Below are 23,593 nucleotides of genomic sequence, written 5' to 3'. Positions count from 1 at the left end.
TCTATTGTGAGAAGCCTAAAACTGGTAACAAACCATGTTTGTAGCATATGTAATGGTGTCAAACATTAATACTAAAAATCACAATATAGAAAGATTGTAGCTATATTGTCATTGCAGCTGTATGGACAGTGAGGATAAGTAAACAAGTCCCAGGGATAGAGACAGGAGCAAACACTCTGACACTCAGGTTTGTTTGTGAGCGGTTGGTAGCTGTCTGTCACTCTATCAGTAAACTACTAGTCTCTCTCATGGATCCACAGCTACGAATGGGAAATGGTTCTCTTTAAGACTGTAAGTGTTTACAAATTCTTGTTTAACACACATTTCTGTTTTTTTTCTGAAGTAGCTGCTCATGAAGCTCCAATAGCCTGAAGATTTTTGGAAGGGTGAAGCTCATTAGATGAACCTTCCTTTCTGAGTATCTCCACTCATATCACCTCTCTCTCTCTGGGGGACTTGTAACATGTGCTCAGACACTCAGGATGCTGCAGGCCACTTCCAAACCTTCAGGGATTTAAAAAAATCAGCCTGCACAATATCAGCTGTAGCAGCAACACTGCCCACCATAAAGACCTCTGTTTCTAGATTCTTCTTGAGAATTAAAATACGATTGATGAATGAACCTGGTAGAGCTAACCTATAATGCAGTATAGTACAAGTTCACAGGTGTGCAGATGTACTTGGAAGTGCACTAACACGAGTATACAAATACTCTTTATGCACTGTCAGTGGCTATAGCTGCACTAGCAGTCAAAAGTTTGGGCGACTTTCTTTTGGGTTTCTCTTCCTGTTCATTATTTTTTACATTGTAGATTAATACTGAAGTGAAGGAACACATGGAACTATGCAGACAACAAAAAATCCAAACCATCCATTTCAGATTGTTTTTTATTTTACATTCTTCAGTGTAGCTACCATTTGCTTTGATGACAGCTTTGCTCACCATTAGTGTTCTCACAGTTGTCACCTGGAATTGTTGTAAATTAACAAGTGTGTATTGTAATGAGTTAATCTCTTGAATTTCTTGCCTATTAGATGTGTTTAACACCATCAGCTGTGTTGTGCAGAGGTAGGGTTGGGTTCCAACCAATAAATCACCACACCCCAAAACTACCAACTAAATAAAGGGAAATTACAGTCCATCACAGCCTGCTTTTATTTATAGGAAATAATCACCACTGCAAAGAGCAGATCATAAAATCATAAAATGTCTGAAGTGAAAACAGCAAAAGAAATGTGTCTGTACCTGTAGTCATATGTTTTAATTTTAAAGAAGAAGGTTTTCTTTGCTTTTATTTTTAGCAACAAACTGTTATGATGAAGTAAACAAGTCCAATGTACACAGGCAGGGTAGATGTCAGCAAACACACCGCAGATAAACTATGTAAACAGCAAAATGTACAACTCCCACCAGTGTGTGTGTGTGTGTGTGTGTGTGTGTGGATGTGTTCATGCTTGGATAGAAAATCGAGCCTTTATGGCAAGACAAATATAATCTTATTTCTGTTTTTCAAGGTTGTCCAGATGTGTGAAATTAAGTACAAGTAGATATGATGAATGCAGGCAACCCTGTTATGCTACGAGTTAATTTTTTCCCATGGCTTCATATCTGATTATACATCAGCGCTCACACACACACTGCACCCAGGAAACAGGTTAAAATAAAGAACAGCTTCTTGATAATGGAGCAATAAAACAAAAATATAGGGACTAAATATTTTCCTGACATATTTTCCCTCCTCCCCTTAACTGTTTGATTTGCTTTCTGCTTTCCCGATGTTTTACATTCATTAGTGTGCATCATTTTAAATGAAATGTTTTTGTCTCCTCAGCTTATCTTTTTAATTCCACCTTGTGTGTCAAGTTAAGCGCATGCTGAAAGTGCTTTGGTGTGTGTCTTGATAAGTTTTCCCAGAGGTGCTTGCCAGGTGGCATGTTTGCCATTCAGCCGAGAACGAAAACATTCACCAGACTGTTACACAAGCTTACAGACAGTCTGCTACTGTCCTAATGTGACCTGAAGTCGTGTATGTTATAATGGACTTGTTCACCATATCAGGACAGCTTGCAGATTGACTGACATGTAGTTTAAATGTTAGCACAGCAGCTGAGTGGTTAGCTCTCTCACTCTGACAGCTGCCTGAGGCGCTTTTTGCAGGTTGCTGTCCGGTGTTATCTTCTGCTGCACCATATTGTTTTACAGACTTTTTTTGTTGCTTTTAGATTGATACTTTATATCATGCCATTTTCTCGTCAGGCCACAGTGCAATGTTGCCGACAACATTTATTTCAGGTTCTTCAATATCAGTATTGATGCTGGTAAACTTTGGGCACAGACTAAACTTCTTTTTCAGTGTTTCTATCCATCTTTGTCAATAAGAATATAGGAATTTATAAACAATCCTCAATCCACATTAGGATTGTACAGAGCTGCCATTGATAGTGATGAGTTCTCAACCGGTCTCATGAAGAACAGCACGAAAACAAACAAAACTGTACACAACTATGCTACCGATGTTTATGTCTTAACATACACCATTAAGAAATAAACATCAGTAAATAAGACTGTGTGATTTGGTGTTGCTTCCTGTGGTTCTTCCCTGGTAACCACATGTCACCCTCTCTGGAAGGTCAGTCAAACTCAGCTTTTCCCTGCTGAGTTGAGTGGGCTCTGTCTAGCCGTCGCAGTCTGTTCCCTCTCCAGGGTTCACTCTGCTGATTTGATGCTGTTCTCCACAAAGCAGGCACATTACAGCAGTCCTCTGCAGATATCCTGCCATATTTTAACTCATACATGTGTGAGATTTAAAATTCAGGGAAAAATAGAAGAATGAAAGAAACTGAACTGAATTATACTGTAAAATATAAGGTAGGTGAGTTATTGAGTAACAGGTTTTTACAACTTTGAACAAACAATTCATATGAAGTGGTCATAAAACTATTTCATTAGAAAGAGGCAGTGATCGGTTCATCCTTAAAGCAATAAGAAAGCAATGAGGATTTAAAAATGTGAATTCATGTTCATAGTTGTCACAACGTTGTGAAGAACTTGAAGGTAAGATGCTCAATGCAACATTAAGTAATGCACTGCACTTTCTTTTATGTATTTTACTAGTAGCAGTTTAGCACTGATGGCATTACAATGGTTGGGTTTAGTTAATTAATTATTAATTATGTTTATGTATTTTATCAGATGGTGTGTTTGCTTCTCCTGATGATGCTGGCAGCATGTGCTGCCAGTCCTCAAGGTATAACCTTTTTATATATTTTAAGTGTCGTGATTATTTAGATTTAGTTGATGGACCAATTCTGTTAAATAAGAATTCCTTATAGATATTTGCTAAGGTTTTCTATGACTAATGTGACTGCCTGCTGATTTTTCTTCTTTTAGATCTTTCTGGCAAAATGTTTACTTTTCCAGAAGAAACCAACACAGCTAATGTAAAGCTGAGTCCATCCACACACAGCTTTAATGCTCTGACTGTCTGTTTCAGGTAGTGTTACATCTCAATGAATGAAGAGTTTCTATGACTGTTAAAGCAACATGCACTGTATAATCCTGCTTATGTCGTGACACAGGTCCATTACAGACCTCAGCAGAGGCCACAGCCTTTTCTCTCTGGCCACACCCACTACTGACAATAGCTTTCTGATATATATGGATGGTGAACTTCAGCTTAACATCAATGACAAACTGACAAAGTTTCCAGGATTGATATCCCCACAGAATGTGTGGAACTCCATTTGTTCCACATGGGATGCTGCATCCGGTCTGGCACAGTTGTGGGTGAATGGGAAACACTCAGTTAGGAAATTCACTGGTGGACCAGCCATCAACAATCCAGTCATTATCTTAGGACAGGTAAGGTTCAGGTGTACTTAAGAAACTTAAATCTATTATATTCTGTAATTTACTTATAGAGATCATTTCTGTCACATCTACAGGAGCAGGATTCCCTTGGTGGGAGTTTTGTCATCCAGCAGTCTTTTGTTGGTATGATGTCTGATGTCCACATGTGGGACCACACCCTCTCCTCCTGTGAGATCCAGCAGTACATGGATAAACAGAACTTCAGTCCCGGAAATGTGCTGAACTGGCAGGTGCTGGACTTCCAGATGACTGGAAGAGTGCTGATCGAAGATAAACAAACAACCTGCAACTAAATTCATATCCCAAAACAACCACCAAGTCCTCCTGTGCATAAGGTCTTATGTTTAGTTTTAAACTGGGTTACTTTTTTTCTGGACAGGATGGATATTAGGTAAAACTGATCTTCTCAAAAACTCACTTGTAGGCTTTTTTGTATCTTAGCCCTTGTATGCTTACTGTGGTCCATACAGTGGGTGTGTTTTTTTCCAAGTATGATGAATTGTCCTCTGTGTCTATTGTATTCACATTGTGGGATGTGCAGATTTTTGTTGATGGGCAGACCAGTTCAACACCACATGGTCACAGCTGGGTGTCTTTTTGCCCTCTTTCACAGGCTTGAGGAACAATAAAGGTGTAAAGAGTTCCAACATATGTGTGATCCCAGTCCTGGAACAAACACATTACAATATGAACAGATGTGTTACTATTATGAAGTTTTAATTTAGTTCAGGTCCAATTTGAATTTGTTTCCTCGTTTTGTTTGTTTTTTTTGTTTTTGACGTTTATGAATCTTACAATAAATTGTATTGATAGCACTTTATAATAACTGCACACTATGAGGCATTAGTTAAGCATTAGTAAATACTTAATTCATCATATAAAGCATCACTCCTACATTATTAGCCATTAATAAGTAGAATATACAGGTAGTTTTAAAGGCTTTTTATAATCATATCTATCCTGTGTTTATTAATTGTAATTTTATAATTCATTAATGATCAGTTACTGATTAGTTAACATTTACTGTGTGAATACATGCTTCATGCACATGTAGTCCTATAGCAAGTTATGTACTGTAGGCAACTATTCATGTTCAAGTGTAATTAATTAATATCTTAGTATTATCATGATGTTAAAAACCGTGCAGTCAATATAACAAACTTTGCCTTTCCTGGCTCATTGTTAGAAACAAGAAGCTAGCATAAGTCAAAAGTGCACAGGCATACTAAAAGTAAAATTAAATACAAATAGATACATTAATAATGAAAATCAACACACACACACACACACACATCACTTCACTAACTAAAACACACGCAAATACACTTAGATCCACAACAACTCCTTGATAACTAGTGTGGTCCTTTACAATGAGTTCTGAGTGTCATAACCTGACTCAAAGTCAATCAAATGCCATCACAATGCACAATGCACCTTATGCCAGTACATGTTTTTATTTTAGTATGTTTCATGGCAAATACAAGTAACAGTTGTCAGTATGGGGGTGGAGGTCAGTAGTGCACGCTTTGTATCTTAGTGGAAGGTGTCATGTGTGAGCGTGTGTTGTATAGTGTGTAAAACAAGTTAAGAGCAGAAGGATCAGAAGAAGTCACATCACCAAAGAACGTTCCTGCTGAAGGAAACAGAGAATTAAGAGCAGCAGGATAATTATACAGAGGACATCCACCCAGGTGCCATCAGAAGGCAAGTCTGTCCCACAATGAAGTTACTGGTACGTGACAACGAGCAGACTCTGCCACATGACAGGGGTCATCATGTTGAGACAGAATTTGAACATAGTATTCTGATGTAATGGGGTTATATAACTTTTTGATGGGAAAGAACCTGTGTAGAGATAGTTAATGATTTTCTATTTAGTTTATCATTAATGAGGTAAGGCAATAAAAAGGCAATGAGAATTTGAAAATGTTAATTCTTGTCCATAGTTGCCACGCCTCTTGAACAACTTAAAGGTAAGATGCTCGATGCAAGATAAAAGAAATACAGCAGGCCTGCACTTTACATTATGTTAGTACAAACAGTACTGATGGCAGAACAACAGGCTGGGGTTAGTAAAACAAAACGGATTATTTCTGTGCTATCTGTTGTTATGGAAGTTTCTCTAATTTGATGAGTAAAGTTTTACAAGAGTTGTCTTTTTAGATTTACTATCTTGTGCAGCAAGAGGGAGATCAGTCATTCAGAGTGGCTGGCTGAAGATTTTCAAAGAGTGCAGGAAAACACAGTGATTTAACCATTACACTGTTTTTTTGATTGTTTTTTCATCAGATGATGCGTTTGCTTCTCCTGATGATGCTGACAGTGTGTGCTGCCAGCCGTCAAGGTAAACGTTTTCATAATTTATTTAAATAATTATTGATCGTTTACATGAGATTCTTTAGTGAGGTTTTGTTTGCATGGCACAGTGCTTTACAGTATGACTAATGTGACTGCCTGCTGATTTTTTTCTTCTTTTAGATCTTTCTGGCAAAATGTTTACTTTTCCAGAAGAAACCAACACAGCTAATGTAAAGCTGAGTCCATCCACACACAGCTTTAATGCTCTGACTGTCTGCTTCAGGTAGTGTTACATCTTAATGAATGAAGAGTTTCTATGACTGTTAAAGCAACATGCACTGTATAATCCTGCTTATGTCATGACACAGGTCCATTACAGACCTCAGCAGAAGCCACAGCCTTTTCTCTCTGGCCACGCGCACTACTGACAATGCCTTTGTGATATTTATGGATGAAAATGGTGTACTTGCACTTAACATCAACGGCAAACTGACAAAGTTTCCAGGTATGATCTACCCGCGAAATGTGTGGAACTCCATTTGTTCCACATGGGACGCTGCATCCGGTCTGGTGCAACTGTGGGTGAATGGGAAGCACTCAATTAGAAAATTCACTGGTGGACCTGTCATCAACAATCCAGTCATTATCTTAGGACAGGTAAGGTTGATGAGTACTCCAGAAACATCTGTGATATTCTGTTATTCAGTCATAGAAAACATTTCTGAGAGTTGTTTCCTTCTGAACCTCCTGTCACATCTACAGGAGCAGGATTCCCTTGGTGGGGGTTTTGACATCCAGGCGTCTTTTGTTGGTATGATGTCTGATGTCCACATGTGGGACCACACCCTCTCCTCCTGTAAAATCCAGTGGTTCATGGATGAACTGGACTTCACTCCAGGAAATGTGCTGAACTGGCGGGCCCTGGACTTCCAGATGACTGGAAGAGTGCTGATCGAAGATAAACAAACAACCTGCTACTAAAGTCACAAAAATAATAAGTCATCATGTTCTTTGTCTTAAACCTTATCTCTAACTGGGACCATGTGGTGTACATCTTGGGACATATAAGCTGCTCTTTTCGACAGATAAATAAAAACCCTGCATCCTTGGCTCATGTTCAGTCTTTCATTGTTTTAATATTTATTATTTATATTTATTATAATTATACCCAGGTCAGTGTAAAATTAAAAAGCACAAAATCCTTCCTTATACGTTGCATCAGTATATTATAGGACATACAGTATGCAGAAGGTCTGCAAAGCTGAACTAGTGTTGTAGAAATTCAGCAATAACCCAGTGGGACAAAGTTGTTCATCATCATCATTTTTTGACCAGACTGAACTCTTCTCTGAAGTAATTGTAACATTTGCTCAGACTGTGGCAGTGCCGGTGATGCTGTAGCCTACTTGTAAACCTCCAGGGACTCCCACAATAAATTAGGCTGCGAGAAAAGAGCTGCAGTGGTAACACTACTCACCTTAAACACCTCTCTTTTGACATTCCCGCTGAATCAATTAAGCACTATGTGCTGCGTGAGAACTGGCAGCTTCCTGATGTAATGGAGGGCAACTTTTACCTCAAAAGAGTGAGAGACAGACAAACTCAGAATATTATAAAGGTCTAATCCATCAGACCATGAGAAATCTTCAGATGCCCATTTGCTCCATTGAAGTGCCACATGCTGTGCTGAAAATAGGTTTTAAATACAATCCCGAGGCTTTCAGTGGTCCAATTTTATATCTGTATAAATGTATGTAACCATATAAAGACCATTTATTTCATTCAATAAGGCAATTTTCTTTGAAACCAAATAACACATCATTTTAAATCAGAAATGTTGATGTAACACTTCTGAGTAAACTTCACAAATAACTTCAGAGAGTTTTCCATTCAAAATGATGTATTCTATTATCTCAGAAATTATTTCTAAGCCCCTTATGATCTGTGTGTTAAATTTGTGCACAGCCTTGGGTTTCTCTCAAAGAAAACCATTGTTGGGGCAAGACAAAACATCAAGGCAAAACAAAAATATTGCATTTATACAACAGTGTATATCCGTGGTTTTCTCTCTGTTTTTGTGGGGGCCACATCCACCATTATTTTTTTCCATTTTTCTTTTCTTTAAAAAAATGTGCACCTCACATATCCACTGTGTGTCTGGGAATGTGTCTCCGCACACAGTCAGTGCAGTGTGGACACAAGAAGTGAAGGGGGGGGGGGTGACGACCATAAGCCATACCTTGCCCAGGTCTGGTGTCAATGGTTATTAAAACTATATATGTATTCTGCAGTGTTAGAGTTTTTTATAAGCACAATGCACAGGAATATTTCACATGCTTCATGGTAAATCTAAAGATTTTCTTGCTGAAGTACAAACATCAGGAGAGCACTCATGATTTCAAGTAATCACTTTAATTATGCTCCTTATTCTACATCCACTTGTACATATCACAAATCAATCCTTCTGCAAACTCCAAATTAAATGTGTTCCATGATCACTGAATTCACCCATAATTCCTTGCTGTTTGTTTATGCATATATAGAGTTGAGCTTCCATAACCGGACACACATAAAGTTATTATAGGTCTCACAATTGTCTGTGTGAAATTAAACATGAGAGGGAATTAAGTATGTAAGATAGCTAGCTACACAGCTTTTCTGCATCTAAATTCTATCCTGGGGCTTTATACTTTAACTCACACACACACACACACACACACACAAGCACGCAGACACACACACACCAACAGCAGGAAATAGGCTAAAATCAGCAGCAGTTGTGTGGTAATAAGAGCATAATACAATGGGAGCGGGTGTAACGGATTACAGATTGTGTGTGCAGATAATGCTGTTAGATGCAAGATAACAGGATGTCTCTGACTAAATGTTCTGCTTTGGGCAAAAGAGGCGCTGCATAGTTCTTTTACTGTATGAGCAGTCATGGTGACAGCTGCTCTGTCTTCCTCTTCTGTGGGTGGCTCATTAGTGTTGTACATACTAACCACTCTGCACCTATTCACTAGCTGTCAGTGCTGGCTGATCAGGTCCGACCTGATTTGCCCACTCCTCATTGACCATCTATGTTAACTCTCTATTGTCACCGGCCTGCAATTTTGCACCTACAACTCTCTTTTATGCAACTTTCCGTGTGTGTGATGTATTACAAGTTGTGCTAATAGTATGAAATGGTATGTGTTTCCTGTATATCATAAGGTGTCATCAGTAAGACAGACAAGCCTGCTTTATCCTGTACAAGGTCACAGAGAGGCTGGAGCTTGTCCCTGGCTAGTAGATGGAAAATAACCTGATAATAAACTGATATGTGTCCAGGTTATGTTTGCAGACCAATTTTTTTGCATTTAGCATTTAGCATTTAGCATTACAAACAACCTCTCCATGTACACATTGTGCTATCCCATGCTGCCCAGACTTTTTTGTTTGTTAAAAAAAAAGCTAGCATGTGTTAGCGTAAATATATACTTGTAGACGTTTTTTTCCTCAAAAACTCACCACTGTTTGTGTATCTGGCGCCCTCCTGGGGTTGTACAGTTGTAGTCCATTTTAAATGTGTTGCATGAGGTGAGATAGCTCACCATGGCAGCCATGAAAATGGCAGGGAAGCACAATATTTTTCCAAACTTAATCAAGCCCCACTTAGACAAAAGCCTTCTGAGTGAAGATGTGAAGTCATAGCCAGGTGTAGGTGAAAACCAACCCACTGTGGCGTTAATTTATTAGGACATGTTGCTGCAGCAGCTGTCGCACAAGGGAGAATAATTGCCCTTAAAAACGTACAGTGGAGACTGATCTTATGGTACCTTTTCTACCAACCACCTCCACACTCCCTGTTTAGTCACTGCTAAGAGCGCATCTGCGTGTGCACTTGTCAACTCTGCATGTGGAAATATAATTAGCTTAACCCTGCTCTCCCCTACATTGTGCAGGTGCATGTGTAAGCAAAGACTACTCATGTGTGCTAGTGTGTATGTGTGTGTGTGTGTGTGTGTCAGGCATCGAAAGGGAGGCAGGCTGGTTTGAGCAGTGAGGTGTTAGAAAACAGGGAGATCAATAACATCCTGAAAAGAGAGCAACCTCAGGGATACAATTGCACCACTTGAAGGGAGACGAGAGTGGAAAACAGAAACTATTGCCTATGTTTATCAAAACAATAGAATTCAGCAGGGGATATCAATCTATTGGTCGCCATATTCTGTGGAAAAAAAGATGCAACACAAACATGAAATCTCTTTTTTTATTTTTAATGCTCAAGATGATAGACATAAAAAATGTTTATATGTACAGACTTGTCCATTGGGCTTTTCCTTTTTTAGTTTCTCTCTTGCACAATTGAGAGGACTGATGAGAGGACACAATAACACACAAACTGAGCATGGATGCAGTTATGTAAATATATTTTTTTCCTCTTTTCAACAACATTAATCACTGAGAATAACGCGTCTCCTAAAATATCCTGTGCTCAAATTTAAAACAATGACTACTGTGAATCCTTCTGGGGAATAAATCCCCCAGGAATCCTAATGACTTGGAGGGAAAGAGTTCACAGATCGGTGGCCTTGCTCTCGCCCATCTCTCCCTGGGTGTGGTCCTCTCCCAGCCTTGTCGAGGGTGCGGTCAATGCAGGGGAAAAGCTTAAACACCAAAACCACAGAGTGACAGATCAGATCAGAGCATGTAGCCAGGAGGAGTGTACCATAGAGGAGCAAAGGAATTTAATTCAGCCATAAACAAAGCTGTGTGCCGTGCATATGGACAAAGTCAGTTGGCCCAACTTAGACTGCAGAAGGACAAAACATGAGACATAGTCAGGGAACATTTACAAAGCATTGACAAAAAATAAATATGTTTCTCTAATTTGATGCACGAATGATGAGAGGAATACATTTTTACAAAAAGAGTTGTTTTTTTAGATTTTAGATTATTTTGCACAAGAGGGTCATACAGAGTCCAGTCTCTGGCTGAGCTGTTGTTGAGCAGATTGGCCTCTGGTAGGATGGTACGACTTCTCTGCACAACATAGGCTGGGTCAAATGTGGTTACATGGATAATGCTAAACTTCATCTCTAACAAGCTACATTCTAACAAACAGCTCTTCGTGCTAGGGAGAGCCTTACCCAGTGTCCTTGAAGACAGGTGCTCATTGAAACACACACACAGTGAAAACATACAAAGCAAAACAGTGAGCAACATCATATTTTACCATCACACAGTCTGTGAAGACTGTCCATGTCATGTTACTTTCAAGGATTTAAAGTCAAGGCAACTGGACTCCTAGCGTAGTTTTCTGTTTCACCACTCCTCCAAGTGGCAGAATTGATGAAGCCAAAGGTGCCTCGAATTTAAACGTTTGGATATTGAGCTGAACACAAACCTTAAATCTAACCTTGCATTTCTTTTTATTAAATCTAATCCAGCCATGACTAAAATGAGGAAAAAAAAGAAAGGGACCAAACAAAGTAAGTTAAAACAGAAAATAAATGAAGGAAAATATCATGGTTCCATGTGGAAATCTAATCCCACAGTGTCATGGTGTGTGACAGTGTACTGCTCTGACTGACTGCTCCACGATCCACTCCGAACTCCACATGTGGACTTCTGTCACCTGCTGTCAAATAAAATAGACCAAAAGAAAGAGAATTGCACAGTTGTAGGGCCTTTTTTGTGAAATTAATATGTTTTTATAAGTGTGTAGCTATTACACATTTTGACATGACGCTGGCCTAATACAAGCTGGATTTTAGTAAATTACAGTCATTTCTCCCAGTGGATAAATGCTGCTTGGTTAAAATAAAAATGCTCTGCTACCGAATATACAATTAAACCATAGCATACACTAAAGCTAAAGTATTTTCTGGTAGATTTAAAAATAGATGCTTGGATATTTTGTGTGCCTGTAATCCTCAAGTGTTACAATAAGATATAAATACACTGTTTCACAGCCGTTCCAGAATAATTGGTTTTGTAGCACCAGTGGCCTTTGAGGCTCAGTTATTGTTAATTACTTGGATAATGTTCTTTCATTTACATTTTTAGCATTTGACTGCTGATGTTTTCATCTACTGAGTCACAATAAGTACAAACAGCACAGTAAGGATTCATAATAATGTGGTGCAGTAATAGATAGCTTGATTAATGCTCATTAGTGATCTTGAACTTTTTTTCAGAGTTAACAGCTATATTAAAAACTTGATGCTCCCTTGTTGACAATAGTGAACACGACAACAAAATAAGTAAACTGGCATTCTTATTATTTGATATGTTTTACGACTTCTCACCAGATCATAAAAGTTGTTTTGATCTCGACCTCTATCTCTGACTCTTATTCACTACCTGTGGACCTGACCTTTACACAAATGGGCCTGTGACCTGTATTAACAATCTTCCTGCTGGGGATTATGCCAGGTATCATAATTCTGTTTAATGAATAACTTAACATTTAAAATCCCAGGCTAAAGTCAGCCAGGCTTTCACTGTGTGTGCCTGTGTGCCTGTGTTAGTTACCCAGAGTCCGTGGAGACGAGTGCCGCTGACATATTACGTCTACAACACTTGAGTAGCGCTGATAAAACTCCAATACAACATTCATATATTACTTATGGTAAGCACATAACTGATAACACAAGCAAACACACACACACACAGAACTGTACATTTCCAACTGTGCTCTGACCTGAATGAAGCTGAACTCTCTCCAGCTGAGACTGCCTCCCACTGAGGACAGGGATGTTAGTGCTAGTAGGACATAAAGAAAGAAGCCCAGGATTCCCAACACATAGAATGAGTCAGTGCCCCATGCTTTAATATTATCAAAGTAAAATGGGCTTGTTTTATTGTCTTAATCTAAAAGAAAAAGAGAGAGTGAGTACAGTAATTGTAGTGGACCCCCCTGTATGTAATATACACTTTGTGTTATATGTTTGTACAAAAATACAGAAACACTGCAATTGTTTTGGAGCAGCATGCTGCACTTCATCCACCGCTCATGAGATGAGTTTGTGTCTGACAGTGTAGAGAATAGGAATGATAAATGTGTAGATAGTATGGAGAAAAGCAAAGCTCAGTGCAATGAGACCCATCTGCTTTCTGCACAGCATCCAGCAGTCCAGCCAGTCAGGGAAGGAAGCGCCTGAAAGATGCAAAAATGAGCCAGGCACTTTACTCTGCAAGAAGTGATGAACCCTCAATTGCAAATCATAACCACAGCAAAAAAAATGTTTGTCTTGGTTTGCTGTCATACTTGTACTTTGTCCCTCTGTAGAGCTAAATGAAAGCTGCTATAACACCAGGCAGACGGCACAGAGACAGCATTACAAGTGACACAGCAGAAAAACACCTGAAATATGGAACACACAGAGAACCCAACCACTGAGGACAAGTAACACAACATGAGACCAAGCAGAGAGGGACAGATCATCACCTTGTTGGCCAGAGACACCATGATTCTGAAGGAGATGTCTTTTTCCTGTTCAACGTATGTGTAGATGACGTCTCTGATAAGCAGACAGAAGAAGAAGAAGGCCGTGAGGCAATACGAAAGGGCAGCCTCCACTCTGGGAAGAGCACTGTTCCCACACAGGTACACCTGGAGCATGGAGGTGTTTGTTATTTTTGGATGCAGTGGAAATAATCTATACTGGTGTGATTGACAAGAACAACACCACAAAATGACCACAATCAATAGTAAATAGTACATTTCTCTGTCTTTGCTCTCAGCCCAAAACCTCTTTCTACTGCTGGTGTACTAAATGTGGGAACACACCCATATTGTTTCATTAAGAAAAGGCTAATGAGCTTCTGCACTGTTGGTTTCATCTGGTAAATCTTCATGGCTGCTTACAGCATCTCTGTTTCTTTTTAGAGATTTTGCCATTTAACATAGTCACTCCACTTTCAAACCATCTCTCATCTCTGTCCAACATGTGCCCTTGACCCTGAGGAGCTGGCTGTGCTGTGAATATATTTACTGTAAGCAGGGACCACCATGCCCCCTGAACTTTCTTTGGTGAATCCGACCTCCACCTGCACTAGACCCCACCCCCCAGTCCGAGGTTAGTGAGGTAATTTTTAACCACAAACCAAAGTTCTACAAAAACTTTCTGCACAAACATTTAAAGAGCTGAAGCACACATGCATGTAATGAGAGCTGTATACCTCACATCCGGTTTATGTGCGATCATGCTGTCTATCATTCAGTAATTTCAATAAAACAAATCAATCCTTTCTTCTAAAGTGCCTCCGAATAGCATTCAAATATAAATATCTTTCTCTTGCTGCATTCTAATTAGCTGTGTCTTTCTGTTGCTAATAAATGCTCTAAGAGTGTTTTTAGATGACTCACCGGCCTTGTTTGGAATATCTAGTGCATGACTGCACAGTGTACCCCTACAATGTCTGTCTACAGAATTACCCTTGTGTTGTTTAGCTCTCAGTGCTGTTCAGTAATTTTGAGATGAAGCCCCTGGAAGTGTGGGACTACGTAAAGACACACACATGTAGAGATATATATATGCTGCTGAATATGTAATCCTGTTTCTAGATCTCACCATGCTAAAGCTTATTATCACACTCACAGCTCTGTGATAAGACGATTAAGTTGTTTGTAAAAGATGGGAGATACTGAGAGCAAGAGAGTGTTGGAGAAAAAGAGAGAGAGAGAGAGAGAGAGAGAGAGAGAGCAGTTTGACAGGCACATAGTGGAGTCAGTAGGATTGAGCAGTTTTCCCCAGGTGTGTGTATAAGTGGACCGGGCAGCCAGCCATGTCTCCCTACATTACTGCACCAGTAACAGCAGGGGACGGCCGACAGACTAAATCTCCATCTGAATGTAAATGTGACAGAGCCACAGCCCTGCTGTGGATCTAATCAAATTGCTGGCCAGGGAATAGGACACACTTACAAGCATGTGCATGTGGATATATACTGTAACTACACAAGCTCTGATGAAGACACACACACACACACACACACACACTTCTGTACTCTCACAGCTACCTGTTTTCAAAGAAATAGAGCACTGCAGTGGTATGTGTCTGAACGCGTGAGAGAGAGGGCGTGTGTGTGTGTGTTTGAGAGAGAGAGAGAGAGAGAGAGCTTGTTTGTGTTGAAGAGGATTTTGAGGCAGATTCAGGTTTGGTCTCTGGAGATTCCGGCATGTTTGTGTTTCTCTTTGTAGCAGTGAAAGCTGCAACAAACACTGGTCTTTTGACTTTGTAAGATCATAAAGTGTTTGTGTATTTATCCAAGAACCATCCTCATTTTCAATGCATTGCTATGAAAATACAGAAAAATCAATAATCAGCAACAACAAAAAAGAAATAAATAAAGCTTGAGAACCACTTTTCTCATCACATTCCAGCTGTCTGGTTTATAGTCCCCACCATCTAGTCTAGTCTAGTCTAGTCTAGTCATCTAGCCCCTGTTTGGTCCCACTGATGTCTTTTTAACAGACTCCTTAAGTCTGCTCTACCAGGAGTCCATTCTGCAGGACCCGGGCAGACAGTGTGTTCAGGACTTTCACAGCAGCAGCTTTAGGGACCAGCCTGTAGAACACACAGCAAAGACTTAACTTGATATTGTTTCTGTCTACAAATACACAGACGGGTTTCAAAATGATGAGAATCAATGTTTCCACTTCAGCAAAATACACAGCAGGCCGAGGGAGCATCAACCCTTTCCATTTTTTTGAGATTCGGGACAGTTTTGATGTTTTATTCTCTAGGCAGTGTTTAGGAACACTTTAATAAAATAATGTTATACTCACATCCTGAGATGTCCAGACTTTGTGATGCTTATACTGAGGCAAAAATTATTTTGACAACTAGCCAGGAAATATTTGCTCAAAGGTAAGGTTCCCTCTGTTAGAGCATGGGAGACATCCAGAGGAATTATTTAAAATGCATAACACATTTATGAATGAGACATTTGCTTTTCATGCTTTCACAGGAGTCTGTTACCTCTGCAGCATTGGCTTCTGAGGTTGTTACTCAGGTCCACCAACACCTTCAGTTCAACCCATCAGGATGGATGAAGAATGAAAAATAATGTTAAGTATGTTTTCAGTTATTACTGATCCGTTATCTCATACGTTTGATGTTTGCAATAAAGATGTGAATACAGTTAAAATAAGGTATACATGTGGTAGGTAACTGACTTTCCTAACTCTAGCCCTAGCCCTAGCTGTAACCCTAACCCTAACCCTAATGCAGAGCTAGGGCCTCAACTGAGACATTTCAATAATGGTCTCAGTGAGCCGAATGTAATAAACATTGAACCACAACTCTGCGACCTTCCTAACTCTAACCCTGATCTGATCAGCTGATCTGGCTGCTGCGTGGGTCATCACCTATACAATACACACAATTATGTTTGAGCTTTTTTGAACACACTGCAAGCTCTGTGTTATGCCTTGTGTTGTACCTGAGCTCCCTGAGGCAAGGGGCCACAGCTGTGAGGTCTGTGGCTGCCGTACACCACACTGAAGCCAGACTGGAGCAGACGCAGCCCCAGAGAGAGTCCTAAGTCCCCCTTCCCAGAGATACACAGCAGATCTGGCCCTTGGGCAGCTGCTGTGTACAAAGAATGCAGCACCACACTGTTTGGATTCATCTCTTCTGACATTTCTCTATCCACTGTCATGTTCACACACTGTGTTCTGATGGTCAGTGTTCCTAGTTTTATTGCTGTGGAACCTGATCTGTGCACTGCCTTTCCCTCGCTCTCTGCATTTCAACCTGTCTGTCTGGTGTGTACACTCATAATCAACTATTAAGTGTGCAATCATTACACAATATGATGCTCCACCAGAGTTTATATATAGTTTTGCTTTTCTTATTGTTTTGTTGATTGATAGAGCCGAACTTTAAACTGTAAATTAGCTGCACGAGGAGCTCTGTAGCTGTGATGGAAACCTCAGACTCACATTGTCATTTTTTTGATCACTTCTTAGAAACACGGAAAGTTTTAGCCATCTTCTAGCCAGAATTTGACTTTCACATTTGACATGAAAACAGTTTTTTATGCTGCTGCTTTCCAGGGCTGCCTCATTCTCTTTCTTCTGTTTCCACACCAGACGCAATGCCATGTGGGAGATCCTGGCCCACAGATTCATTATCATTTCAAAACCCACTGTTCCAACCAAACGACTGGGAAGAGAATATGTGCAAATTTAGTGTTCATGTCCCAATGGCTGAAACATCTGCAAAGTTGTGACACAAACAGACTCAACAGAGCAGAAATGAAGCTTGGCACATACGTAAGTGCTTTGTGTGTGTCGGCTTTTTACTTTGTATGAATGCATGACTTTGCTTGCAAGAGTTCACAGCTCTGTGTGTGTGTGTGTGTGTACTGTGTGTGTGGGTGAGGACGATCAGAGCTGAATGGAGTCTCAGCTGTGATCCGCAGCACCTGGGGAGTTGGCTCTGTAGACAGGGTGACTACCTGGCAGTAGAAATGACACACAGCATCACATCAACTTTACTGACTATTTGCACAAAAATACACCCGTCTCCATAAAAGCAGCCTCATTGAAGCCACAATATAAATATACATAGCCAGCAGTATTTATGGCAGACAAGCAGCACGTTACCTCAGGAGCTTTTACAGTCGAGTCCATAACTAAAGCATTAATGTCTACCTGGGGGAATATTGCAGCAAAATGAGAAATCATTTTATGCCTAACCTTTAAGGCATCCATTCACTTGTAGCACTGTTAGAATAGACCTGATAGCAGATCCACTCCGATGACTCATTTACTAGCTCTGCCTCGGGGGTAACTCTCTTTTCTTGTCCTTTTCCTCTCTCTCTCTCTCTCTCTCTCTGTCACATCGCCACTCTGCTCCAGAGTCTGGCTTTATTTCTTTAGCTCTTTTTACTCTCCAGTTCATTCCTAGTTTTCTTATCTTTTACCAGACTTTGTCTGAGTTATTGTCTATTGAACCCAATGAGTAAATTTAGATAACGCCGGGTGGAATGACGTGCTCCAAGGCCATGTCCAAGGTTTGTGATCTCCGTTTCTCACACATTTTAAATACAATGTCAAGAGATCAGCTGGTCAACTTTTAAATGATTTCTATTAAAAGTTAATTTTTACTTCAATGAACATAGAAAATAAGATAATTATTTTAATCTGAAAACCAATCTATACAATAAAAAATGATCAAATGTTTCCTGAGAGTGTAAAATTAATGATCCAAGCAGCATACACTACACTGAACACATTCACTCAGGGCGATGAACTGCCTGGAACATGCATTGTTGGATCTAAATTTAGCATTTGCCTGCAAAAATTTGTAGCATGACAAAACGCACACAGACACACACACAGACACAGACACACTGAACAGGCCCTTCTACTCTGAGTGTTTTTGTGCTTATCTGAAAACATCTTGCGACATTTTACAGTTATGCTCTCTGGGACATATTTACATCAAGCAAATGCTGAACCGCCATTTTATAAATGTCACGGTGGAGTTGCTGATTAAAACTCGCATGGGAGCCCAAAATTTGTCAGTACATGTTGTACATTAAGAACATGTATTTAGTGAACCTTTTTTGGGCCAAAACTGAACAATTCAGATTCACGGATGAATTCCTGAGGGTCATTTTCAAGCGGTCACAAAAGTGCACAGAATGACGGGGTGCAGTTGTTGCATATTGCACAGTACCACGCCACAACAAATGACAAACAATAGCCCACAGAACAGGTGTGTTCTGGGGGATTTCTCTCATATCATGGCTCCTGTGGTAATGCATTACATATGAGGTTCAGATTGAAGTTCTCACTGAGCTCAGGTTTTGAGGTTGTTGAAAACCAGGCAGACAGAAAAGGTAGGAAAAAAGTACTGTATATACAATGAGACACAATAGACAGAAACAGAGAGACAGATGCAGTGCAGGAAAGCAGAAATTGTGCCTGGGTAGAACAAAGACACTTGTTATAACTAGGGTTTCCCACAAGTATTCCCAGAAATATTCTATAAATATTCCATTACCAGCTTTCCAGACAGACACACATGGGATGTTCATTATGAAACACTTAGAGCAGGTTTAAGGAGAATACAAACCAGTTTGGATGTAAGTGTAACCTATTTCTGCAGATGCCTGTGCTGCTTTAGACCTGATTAATACATTCATGTGCACATGCATCTCTCAGAGTCCTGATATTGATCATGTTCATGTCACTGTGCACACTGATGCAGAGAAACTGAACATACATGTTGCTATTGTTACAGACCTGCATGCCACATACAGTAAACATCTCTACTCAGAGAGCCTCATCCTCCCCTCTCTGCTTTAACAGGATGAGCAGTGACTGCATGTTTAAAGTTCAGAATCTTATCTGGCAAGCCAAGCGGCAGAAATCAGAGGCGGGGAGGAGCTGCATCAAACTGCAGATTTAGAGATTTTCCTCCGTCGTCCGACACACATCGCTGCTGAATTAAATGGCCTTGCTTATTTCAGAATTCAGCCTTTTTTTCAACAACAAAAGGGACTGAGACGCTTTGAAAATATCTCCACAAAGACAGTGCTTGCATGGGATTGTCTTATCCTTTCCTTGGAAAGCAAGCTTTGATAATCTTTTCGCCTCATCTAGCTTCTTCCTTCTTCCCATCCACTCCATGTCACTCCTTGTATGATCTGAGATAGATGAAACTGAACAGAGCCCTCTTCGGTCTGCCATGCTGAGAAAGTTGAGATTAAAATCTCTGATGTATCTGTGTCATTCTGTATAATCATATCTTTGACAAACAGCTGTGGTCTGCAAATAGCACGCATCCACACTGCTCCTCTTTTGTGGCTGCAGGGAAATCGGCAGCCCATTATAAGGCTGAAATAGGCCTAAAGAATTTTTCGCCTCATCTCCTCAGCCATACCTCCAGTCAAGTGAAAGAGCTGACAAGGTAGGAAAAAGCTGACGCAGAAGTCTGATTCTATAAGGATGAAAATCACATACTCATCAGAGGTGCAATTTTCCTGCTCTGTATTTTTAAAGCAGGAAATCTGAGGGGGAAAGAGCATGAGTTTAATGAGCAGTATGATGATTAATAGTGATGAGGTTGTTGTTGCTAGGTACATTTTTGTACTAAATCTATAGTTAACAAGGGGGCCAAAAATTCTCCTAACAGGCAAGGATGCCATTTGTTCTCATTCCCCTTCAAACTTCCCTCTGGGATACGGCACCTAAATGAGGCTGCTCGCGTAGACCCAGGATTGGTGAAAAATAATTACGAGCCAGCAGGCGTGTTAGATCAGCAGCATGGTAACCAAGTTTAATTGAGGCCTTGACTGTCAGTCTGGATGAACATTTATCTTTTTGTCCATCTCTTATTAAATCTGATAATAACTGTTGGATTTGTTTTGTTTGTTTGTTTGTTGTTTTTGTTTAAACTCTCTCTTTCTCAGATCATGTTTTTCTCAATCCAAACACATTTTGTTGTGCTCATGTCAAGCGACAAAGCCCTTCAGCAACACAACCCTCCAGCCTGTCCTCATCAAGAAAACATAACACAAGGGCGATACTTCAGTCCTTGAAAAATGTGCACATTTCTCCAGCAGTGTCTCTCTAAAATGTGCTTAATGTTAGGAATAAAACGATCTTTACCTAATTCTTTAACCTGTTTTTAATGACTCAAACTCAGACGAGGGTATAAACTCTTGACCTGAAGTCAAGTGTTTACGACTTGACCTTCAGACTCCTGAGTGTCAGTCCTTGGTGTTTCTTTCTTTTTCTTTTTCTTTTTCTCTTTGCAGCTGCATCAGTTCCAGGGTGTCAGGCAATCATAAGTTCTGTTAGGGTAAACATAAACATAAGCATGTGTGAGTGTGTGAGTTGATTTCTTGAATTTCCTGCCCTTTTCTCTTTTGGGTGGATTTAAATGGGATTCAGATCTTTTCCAGAAACAGAGTTGGTGAGAGGCATAAAACACCTATTTTCTGCCCAAAGCATATTATTCCAAGAGGCCTTGTCTTTGTCAGTATGTTGATTTGAAAATAGCAGCTTTGCTACAATGCAATCAGCACAGGCTTTGTTCCTGACAAGCCTCATGCAGGTCAGTTACGTGCAATCTATTTCAGATTAAAGATGCATTTTAACTTTAACACCAACTGCTGTACAATGTACCTGCTGATGCTGAGATGAAATTTGGGTGTTTTCTTATATTTTGCAGTTCTTTGTCATTGCATTAAACAATCATAGACTGAATTATTGAGGTCTGGCAGTGCAGTTTGGCAAACATTTGACATCTATGCCACTTGTAGCTGATTTTCTCACGGTATAACAGTTTATTTCAAATAATTTAAGAGTCACTGGCGCCCACAACATTTCTTTTTTCCTCAAGGCCTGAAAGAGCTCATAATGACATCAATTGCATTAAGAGCACTCCATGTAAGAGCTTTGAATAAGACATATATAACTTCCTGAGTGGGGTTCAGATCATTGGCACATCGTCTGTAACACTGGTTTTAATGTTATGCATTTCAAAGTAAGATAAATAAGTGTACTGTGGGAGCATAGTTGAAAAATTGACATGCCTGCCTACTTCATTTGTTCAGATATGGTGTATGGTGACTCGATAGTTTCCCAAAATATGATTGGATCTTCAGATGATTGTAGGTATATGAAGGTATAATGGTAATGATGAATATCAGTTCAACTTCTTTTATTTGCATAACTGTCATATTATCAGCTCAGAATCTCTGAGCTCTCTCATCTCTCATCTTTCTGGTGATCTCAAATAAACCACAAATTGAAAGATGGTGTGTTTTCCTGTGTTTTCGGCCTGTGCACAAACTGAACATAAAAGTAAACGCCACAAGAGATCTGTTTATTGATATCTTTATACCTCTTACAGTACCTGTCTGTCTATGTTTGCCTGTTTCCCTCCCTGCCTGACAGTCTGTCTGTTCTTAGGCACCTATTGCGATATTGCGATGATTCAGTGAGTGACAATAGTTTTGGTAGGATTTTCTATGAATTGTAATGTTAATGTAAAAAGCTTTGTCACTTAAATTTCTCCTTAATTGGGGAGAAAAAAAAAACATTCCCAGTAATTCAGAAACATCCGGCATTTTTGTGTTTCATGCTCCCCGGGAGAAAATACAACTGTACACACTGTCATCGCTGATAAGACACACCAGATTCTTGTGCATCCTGCTGCATCAAGAAGATTTTTAATGGAGAAAGGGAATTATTCATTGTCTTTTACACAAATCTGCTAGGACTAAAAAAAACATACACACACTTTTGTGTGTTTCTAATATGTTCCATTGTGATGAATATTCCTGTGCTTTCATTCAACAATGTGTTTCCAAATAGCGGATGTCTTGCTAGAAGCGATAAGGACGAGACGTTTAGCAGATAAATGAATAAATATAAAATGTAATTGGTTAAATATATAATATTCATACTCTGCCAAGCTGACAAAAGGACATCATTTTTGCTCTCTTTTTATTCTGCATGGGTGTAAAAGAGGGCTTGATTAACATGTCATTTTTTTATGAAGCATTTAACCTGCTGTAGCCTACATACAAGCATGACTTATAATGGAAAACACTATCTGTCTTGAAAGTCTTGGAAACTACCCTTTGAAACATAGCTGACTGTCATTCTGTGATAGAGAGAGAAACAAAAGAAAGAAAGAGAGAGACAATGCTGGCAAATGTCCCTGTCATGCAGGAAAATATAGTTTGAGAGAAGCAGAAATAATTAATGACTTGCAGCAATCAAATACTACAGAATTCAAGCATGAATGATGTGAATGTGTGTGTGTGAGTGTGTGAGTGAGTGTGTATATGTGTCACAAGAAACCATCCTTGTTGGGGGAATGTGTGCAAAATGCAGCGCATGCAAACCTCAAATGGCAGGTGTCTGTGAGAACGGGTGAAAAATCACACACACACACACTCAATGATGCATTGTACTTCGGTGTGTGCGTGTGCGTTCTTACTCATACTAGTCACATTGTATGGACTCGTCTCCCTATTGAGGAAAAAAAGCTACCTGGTCATTTTACAGGTAAACACTTCTGCGTCTGTGCATGTGTGTCAGCCAGAGAATAGAAAGTCTGTGGGATGCAGGAAGTTCTGTATATTTGTAAGGGTATTTGACAAAAGGAACTTGCTGTACACAGTAATTTGCATTAAATTCTATTCCCTCTAAATCGGTTCACTTCAATGTGCAAATGACTGCTAAAATATTCTATTTGATAAAATTGACCCCATTTATATGGGTGCAGATGGAAAGGGAGTGGAGAGAGAGACATGCAATTCAAATTTGCATTAGTTGCAGTTTATTCATGCATGTGCATGCACGTGTGTGTGTATGACTACGTGTGTGCGTGTGTGTGTGTGTAGCGAGAGAGAGACAGGCGACACGTAAAGAGGAGAGACAGTTTGTACAGTATGTGTAGG

The 23,593-nt window shown here is 39.8% G+C and overlaps 2 protein-coding genes and 1 pseudogene across 2 annotated transcripts; 2 read left to right on the top strand and 1 right to left on the bottom strand.

Moving 5' to 3' along the window:
- Window positions 1–157: 157 nt before the first annotated feature.
- On the top strand, window positions 158–4,522 carry LOC114448030 (serum amyloid P-component-like). The gene is made up of 5 exons (XM_028424645.1): window positions 158–291; window positions 3,194–3,248; window positions 3,392–3,494; window positions 3,580–3,862; window positions 3,946–4,522. The coding sequence occupies exons 1-5, from the start codon at window positions 274–276 to the stop codon at window positions 4,162–4,164; spliced, it is 678 nt and encodes a 225-aa protein (XP_028280446.1). The 5' UTR covers window positions 158–273; the 3' UTR covers window positions 4,165–4,522.
- Window positions 4,523–5,817: 1,295 nt separating this feature from the next.
- Window positions 5,818–7,246, top strand: LOC114448032 (serum amyloid P-component-like). Its single transcript, XM_028424647.1, has 5 exons — window positions 5,818–5,844; window positions 6,161–6,215; window positions 6,350–6,452; window positions 6,538–6,826; window positions 6,932–7,246. The coding sequence occupies exons 2-5, from the start codon at window positions 6,161–6,163 to the stop codon at window positions 7,148–7,150; spliced, it is 666 nt and encodes a 221-aa protein (XP_028280448.1). The 5' UTR covers window positions 5,818–5,844; the 3' UTR covers window positions 7,151–7,246.
- A 3,606-nt stretch (window positions 7,247–10,852) lies between these two features.
- Window positions 10,853–14,364, bottom strand: LOC114448371 (metalloreductase STEAP4-like; annotated as a pseudogene).
- Between the last annotated feature and the right edge of the window lie 9,229 nt (window positions 14,365–23,593).

This window comes from Parambassis ranga, chromosome 16, assembly GCF_900634625.1.
Source record: "Parambassis ranga chromosome 16, fParRan2.1, whole genome shotgun sequence".
NCBI lineage: Eukaryota > Metazoa > Chordata > Actinopteri > Ambassidae > Parambassis > Parambassis ranga.
Note: the sequence above shows the minus strand (reverse complement) of the source record. Positions and strands in the feature narration are given on the sequence as shown.